We start from the raw sequence: 7471 nt of genomic DNA on the forward strand, positions 1-7471 counted from the left end.
GCACCTAGGGATTGGGCCTGCCCTCTGCCACCCGGGAGCAGGCCTAAGCCAGCAGGGTGTTATCTCCCGAGGGGTCCCAGAGTGCGAGAGGGCACAGGCCAGGCTGAGGGCCCCCCCCCTTCATTTTTGTGCACTGGTCCTCTAGTGTGTGTGTGTATATATATATTTAGGTGCATATATGTTTACCAGGGTTATATCCTATTTTTGGATCGATCCCTTTTGTATTATACTAGTAGCCCTGTGCATGAATCGGTGCACCAGTAGCTTGCCAGTAGCTTGCTGCCACCCTCCAGTAGCTCTCCGCCTGCTGCCCTACCCTCCTGTAGCTCACCCTGCCCCCCTGCACCCTCCTTATAGCTTTCTGCCCTGCCCCCTCCTGTAGATCTCCACTGCCCACGTGTAGCTCGCTGCCCCACCCTCCTGCTGATCCATGATCTTGTCATTACTAATGTGGTGGTTTCACCCCATAACAAAGAAACAGAATTTCAGGAGGATGAGGCCCAGAAATCAGGATTTTAAAAAGATTCCCAGGTGATTCTCATGTGCAGCCAAGGTTGAGAACTACTGGACTAGAGGCTAATTGCTATTTTTAATCTCTTAAGTGGCCTCAGGGCGAGATATTATCCTATAGGGTGTTAAACTGTCTGCCCACAGGCAAAGCAAATGTCTATGTGGGAAACATGTCCTCCGCTGTATGAGGGAATGACTCAGTCCAGAAAACTTGGTGTGTATGCCTTCCAAGCTCTATCCCCTGAGTCCCCATTCCTGGCTTCTGCCCTCCCAGCTGCAGTCCACTTCACCCTCCCTCTGCCGAAGCACAAGGTGGGTGGCTCCACTGGGAATTTTTTGCATTGGTCCTTTAAGAGGATACCTGAATTATCAGCTGTCACTCCCTGACAAACAGGATCCCACTGCTTTTCACAGCCAGATGTTATGTGGTGCTCTCTGCTGGTGGGCCCAGCTTGGGGATTAGCCCCCAGATTTCTTAGTGGCAACCTTTACACCTGAGATATCTCTCCAGGACTTCAGTTGCTGTCTGTGGGTACCTGGCCAGCCGTTTCGCACCACTGCCCCTCCTACCAGTCTCTATGCAGTCTCCACTTTCAGTCCTCGGGTGTCAGGGTTCTCTCCTGTGAGTTTTCCATTGATTATTCAGGGAGCTATTCTGTATTTTAGTTGTAATACCAGTTTGTTTCTAGAAGCAAGTCCGTGTAGCATCTGCTTACTCTGCCACCATTTTTTAAACCTAGTAGTTTTTTGTTTTTGTTTTTTAAAAAATATATTTTATTGATTTTTTACAGAGAGGAAGGGAGAGGGATAGAGAGTTAGAAACATCGATGAGAGCACCTACAATGAGGCATAGGTTGACCTCACACACTTGAAGAACAGTGATGCTGGCCCCGGGCCACTGAGCATGGAGGTTCAGTTCCTGCAGCAGGGGCAACTCTGGCCCCCGGCTCCTCCCTGCCAGGCACGGTGGGGGGAGAGGGAAGCACAGGATGTGATCACCGCCCTGGGGCAGGGAACTCGGAAGTCTGGCAGAGGGACCCAATGTTCAGCCAGGAACCAAATGGAAAATGGGCGGATGGTCCAAATGATTCTGTGTGTGGGGCTGAAGGGAGAGCGGCTGGAGTTCCAAATAGGTTGTCTGATCCCTATAGTAACACTGCTAATACTATATCCAACACTAGTGGTGAGAGTGGGCACCCTGTCTTATTCCTATTCTTAGGGGAGATGAGTTAAGTTTTTGCCCATTGAGTATGATGTTTGCTGTAGATTTGTCATGTATGGCCTTTATTATGTTGAGGTGTGATCCCTCTATTCGCACTTTGATAAGAGTTTTTATCAAGAAAATGTGTTGGATTTTGTCAAATGCTTTTTTCTGCATCAATTGATATGATTATGTGATTTTTGTCTCTCAATTTGTTTATGTGATATAATGCATTTATCAATTTGTGGATATTATACCATCCTTTCATCCCCAGAATAAATCCCACTCGGTCATGGTGTATGATCTTTCTAATGTAATGCTGATCCAATTTATTAAGATTTTTTTGAGGATTTTAGCCTCTATGTTTATCAGAGATAGTGGCCTGTAATTCTCTTTCTTTGTAGTGTCTTTATCTGGTTTTGCGATTAGGTTAATGCTGACTACATAGAAGAAGCTTGGAAATGTTCCTTCCTCTTAATATTTTGGAATAGTCTGAGGAGGATAGGTTTTAGTTCTTCCTTGAATGTTTGGTAAAACTCCCCTGTGAAGCCATCTGGCCCTGGGCTTTTGTTTGCTGGGAGCTTTTTGATGACTGCTTCAATTTCTTCCATAGTTATTGACCTATTGAGATTTTTAGCTTCTTCCTGATGAAGTTTTGGAAGGTTGTATTTTTCTAGGAATATGTCCTTTCCTCCAGGTTGTCTAGTTTGTTGGAGTAGAGCTATCCATAGTATTTTTAAACAATCATTTGTATTTCTGTGGGGTCTGTTGTTATTTCTCCTCTTTCATTTCTGATTTTGTTTATTTGGGTCCTCTCTCTGCTTCTTGAGCTTTCATTATGTCCCATAGATTTTGGATTGTTGTGTTTTCATTGTCATTTGTTGCCATGATGCTTTTTAGTTCTTCTCTGATATCTTTGGTAACCCACTCATTGTTTAATAGCATGCTATTTACCCTCCAGTGTTTGACTTTTTTATTGCCTTTATTGTAATAGATTCTCATGGCTGTGGGCTTATATCTAGAGTCCCCTTCTGCCAGCAGACCCCCTTCTACTTTCGAGGGCTACACTGACCCCAAGGGCTCCGGGTTTGGTGGAGCACAGTCTCCCCCTGAGACTCTAGTCTCCTCTGCACGCGGTTCTCCCTCCAGCCAGGATCTCAGATCTCACCTTTCTGTAGGCCAGTGGTTCTCAACCTTGGCTACACATTAGAATCACCTGGGAATCTTTTTAAAATCCTGATTTCTGGGTCTCATCCTCCGGAAATTCTGTTTCTTTGTTATGGGGTGAGGCCACCATAACTAAGAAACAGTTTCGTAGCAAAGAAACAATTTCCGGAGGATGAGGCCCAGAAATCAGGATTTTTAAAAAGATTCCCAGGTGATTCTAATGTGCAGCCAAGGTTGAGAACCACTGCTCTAGGCTATCTCTGACCTTTCTGTGCACTGATTTTCTCACCAGCTGTCTTTAATTCACCAATTGCAGGTGGATATTATTCAATTCAGCTGTTCCTTCTATCTGCTCTGTGAGAAGGCACAGGGCCCGCCCATGTATTCGGCGCATCTTTGTCTTCCCCTGGACAAACTTTAGGCGCCCATGGTCTGGTAGGCTGGAGTCTTGGTGTTCATGGGTTCGCAGCTGAGGCAGCTGGTCCCGGGAGGTTATATGAGGTCTCCCCAGTTGAAGGGAAGGCTGGGCTTCCAATCACAGCCACTCTCCCCTTCAAGATGGCATGGTCTCTGCAGCAGAACCGGCTGCTCCGGGAGAGATTTCAGCAGTAGTAGAGGCTGCCCGGCCAGGGGCGCCTGGTCCGCTAGTCCCCAACAGTCCTGTGGAATATAGCAGTCCCTCACTCATAAATACAGATACTCCCTGCATGTCCATGCAGTCTCCTTTCATTCTCTCATTCACATACTATCTTGCAGCCTGCCATCCCGTTGGCAGCCATCTTTGTAATGAAGTTTTTAAATTAAAAAATGTGGAATAGGTAAAAGTTTTTCTGTTTTCTCTAATACTTTGTGAATAGTTGGTTTAAATAACATAATTTTATCTGACAATTTTTATAAATTTAACATCTCATTTGCAGTTAGTTATTGGGAAATGACTTTTTTAGAATAGCCTTAACATATATTTATAGAACACCTATTTAACTTGAAGTTTGCTGCAAAAGAGCTTAATAGGAATGCCAAGAAATGTGATAAAGAAGAAAAGGCTGAAAAGGCCAAGATTAAAAAGGTAAGCTACTTTTATTATTTTTATCTTTTTAAAATTCATGATAGCACAATTAATCATGCAAGAGTGGATGTTTCAGTTTATTTTACATTGAAGAAAGATTACTGGCTTAGAGAAAGACAAATATCACATGATTTCACTTATATGTGGAATCTAACACAATAAACTGATAAATAAAACCAGAGACATGGAAACATGGGACAGACTGTTGAATCCCTGGGGCAGGGAGCAACTGCGTGGTGGGGGAAAAAGGGAGCATTTGGAATACTCTCAGCAATAAAGGTAAAAAAAGAAAGATTACTGGCTTTAGCATTTTAAAGCAAATATATATTTAAATAAATTATTATTTGATATTGTTAATAATGGCTTTTTTGTTTATTACTATTTACATGTTCAAGTGTGGGTCACATACAGAGTATAGCTGTTCTGTTACCTACATCTAAAGATTGCCCTTTGGTTTGTAGCCCAAACTACTTTTAGAAGTATAAAGCCTATATCTAAGAATAAAATTTAATTGTTTTTTAAAGTGAGAAGCATTTCTTTTTAAAAAAAAAATATTTTATTGATTTTTTACAGAGAGGAAGGGAGAGGGATAGAGAGTTAGAAACATCGATGAGAGAGAAACATCGATCAGCTGCCTCCTGCACACTCCCTACTGTGGATGTGCCCACAAATAAGGTACATGCCCTTGACCGGAATCGAACATGGGACCCTTGAGTCCGCAGGCTGACGCTCTATCCACTGAGCCAAACTGGTTAGGACTAAAATATAATGTTTTTTGGTTCATTTTAATTTCTGTAGTCTCTGAAGTTTATATCTAAACAGTGTATAGTATTAATGTGTATTATGTTTGTGTATTTACTAGGAGGTTTAACTGCAAATAGTTGTACTCATGGCTATGATGTATTTTACACTAAAAGGATCAAAGCAAAATCAACAATAAAAAGCCATAAAAAAGAAGGAAATCCTTCCATTTGCAATAGTGTGTATAGACCTTGAGGGTATTATGCTAACTAAAAATAGATCAAATAGAGAAAGGCAAATACATGTGATCTCATTTATGTGTAATCTTAAAAAAAACTCATAAAGAGGAGATTGATGGTGTCCAGAGGAGGGGGATGGGAGGTGAGTGAAAAGGGTGAAAATGGTCAAAAGATACAAACTTCTGCTTATAAATTAAGTCCTGGGGATCTAATGTACAACATGGTAACTATAGCTAATAATACTGTATTGCATATATGAAAGTTAAGGGAATAGATCTTAATAGTTCTCTTCACAAGAAAAAAGTTATAACTGTGTGGTGATAGATGTTGACTAGGAAAAAAAATGGAAAGTGTGACATTGCATGTTCCAGTATCTTTATTACATTGCTCTTTATATTATTGAAGAATTGGAAAGAAACTAAATTCCCAGCATTAAGGGATTTTTAAAATTTTGTAATACATTTATTGTGGTGCCATTGGTTAATAGTATCATATAGATTTCAAGTGTATATATCTATGATACAAGATCTGTATATTGTACTATGTGCCCACCGGGATCTTAATCTATGCATGCTCTCACATTTCTGTTACTTTTGTACCTTCTCCATTTTGCTTCTGTGGAGGTCTATCTGAGCTATTTAATATTTTCTTTTAAATTGACTTTTAACTTTAGCCCTGGCCAGAGCTATTAGAGCAAGAAAAGCCTAGGTCTGTGTTAGTTATATTTATTTCAAATAATACATTTAAATAAATGCATAAAGTGAAGATGGTTGTCTGTGTATATCCAAAGTAATTTTATGTACTCTCTGTAGTGTTTGTACCAGTCAAAAGGAAAGCTCTGGTTAGTGGTACATTCATGTTATTAGCCTTTAGAAATGTTGACGTAGTTATATATTTGACTTAAAAAGATGTGTTTTTTTTAAATTAGATGAGAAAACAGTGTGTCTTATGCATTTACTTTATAATAAATTTATTTTGTAATAAATAGGTTTATGTACTTGGAATACTATAACACTAAATAAAATATTAACAGCGGTAATGGCTCAGTGATGTGATTATGAGGAATTTTAAAAGTATGATTTTAAACTTAACTATAAATTCTCATTTTATCTCCTTAAAAACTAATTATGAAAGCTCTTAAATATTATTAAAACTTGTCTTCACCACTATTTACTTTTTGCTCTGTGTGAAACAGGCTATTCAGAAAGGGAATACAGAAGTTGCAAGAATACATGCTGAAAATGCAATCCGCCAGAAGAACCAAGCAATTAATTTCTTGAGAATGAGTGCTAGGGTTGATGCTGTGGCAGCCAGAGTTCAAACTGCAGTAACAATGGGCAAGGTAAGGCTTAATATCGATAAACAGTAGGAACTCTTGATTTAAGTTTAATGAGAGTATTAGGAGTTGCTGGAAATCTAAATCCATTGCAAGGTGCTGTAGATTGCTAGTAAATGCCTTTATGGGCAAGAGAGACATAGTCAAAGTATGTCTTTGACTATGGTGAGGAAAATGATTTTGACAGTGGCTTTTAAACTTAGATTTATGAGTTGTCTTTCAATAAAGAATCAAAGACCAAACATGCATACTGTACTTTTACTGTTAAAGAAAGGGTAGGTAAATTGTATATGTTGATCTGTAAGTAATATATTTAAGAGACTACCTGAAGTTTGAGATTACTTATAGCATGCTCAATCTTTTTTTTAATACTTCCAATAGGTAACCAAGTCCATGGCAGGTGTAGTTAAATCTATGGATGCTACATTGAGGAGTATGAACCTTGAAAAGGTAAAAAAAAAATTATTTGATGTTCAGATAGCATCTTTTCAGTATAAGTTTTTCTTATGACCATATTTCTTTTTACAGATTTCTGCCCTGATGGACAAATTTGAACACCAATTTGAAACACTGGATGTTCAAACACAACAAATGGAAGACACAATGAGTAGTACTACAACCCTAACAACACCACAAGTAAGAATAGTTTCTTTACTTAGAATAACTTTTTAGAAATTACCTGAGTTCATAATATAATGGCTTTGTGAGCCAAAATCATCTCTAGAATGTGAAGTAAACATGGTGTATCCCCAAAATGCAAGTAAGAAGTTATGCTTTGCCCCTGGATTCCTAAGGACATGTTGTAAGATGCCATTCCCTATCTTATTTTGAAATTCTAAAAATTATATTAGGTCAAATGTCTAGAGAGTTTGGAACTTGGTTCTACCTGGTTAATCAAATGAACAAAGAAAGACTTGGTATTACTACTTTACTAATATGGAGAAAATGTAATTTACAGAATAGGTTAGGAAGTAATCAGCAGCTGTCCATTGATATTTTAATTCCAATGACTCTTTTCACAAAAAGGTAAATAAGAGAATAAGCTTATGTTTAGGTTTTAGAGTAAAGAAAGAATGAATTCATGTGTATATCTTTTTTTGTAAATATATTTTATTGAGTTTTTACAGAGAGGAAAGGAGAGAGAAAGAGAGTCAGAAACATCGATGAGAGAGAAACATCGACCAGCTGCCCCTTGCACACTCCCCACCGGG

General features: G+C 39.2%; 1 protein-coding gene across 1 annotated transcript in view; it reads left to right on the forward strand.

The window, feature by feature from the left end:
* LOC102765432 (charged multivesicular body protein 1b-2) overlaps positions 1 to 7471 on the forward strand; it is a 69336-nt gene that overhangs the window by 17140 nt on the left and 44725 nt on the right. Inside the window, exons 2-5 of the mRNA XM_006753358.2 lie at positions 3847 to 3944; positions 6120 to 6266; positions 6642 to 6710; positions 6789 to 6896. Coding sequence (XP_006753421.1) covers positions 3847 to 3944; positions 6120 to 6266; positions 6642 to 6710; positions 6789 to 6896 — 422 coding nt within the window. The remainder of the gene's footprint in view (positions 1 to 3846; positions 3945 to 6119; positions 6267 to 6641; positions 6711 to 6788; positions 6897 to 7471) is intronic.

This window comes from Myotis davidii, unplaced genomic scaffold, assembly GCF_000327345.1.
Source record: "Myotis davidii unplaced genomic scaffold, ASM32734v1 scaffold1111, whole genome shotgun sequence".
Classification (NCBI taxonomy): Eukaryota; Metazoa; Chordata; class Mammalia; order Chiroptera; family Vespertilionidae; genus Myotis; species Myotis davidii.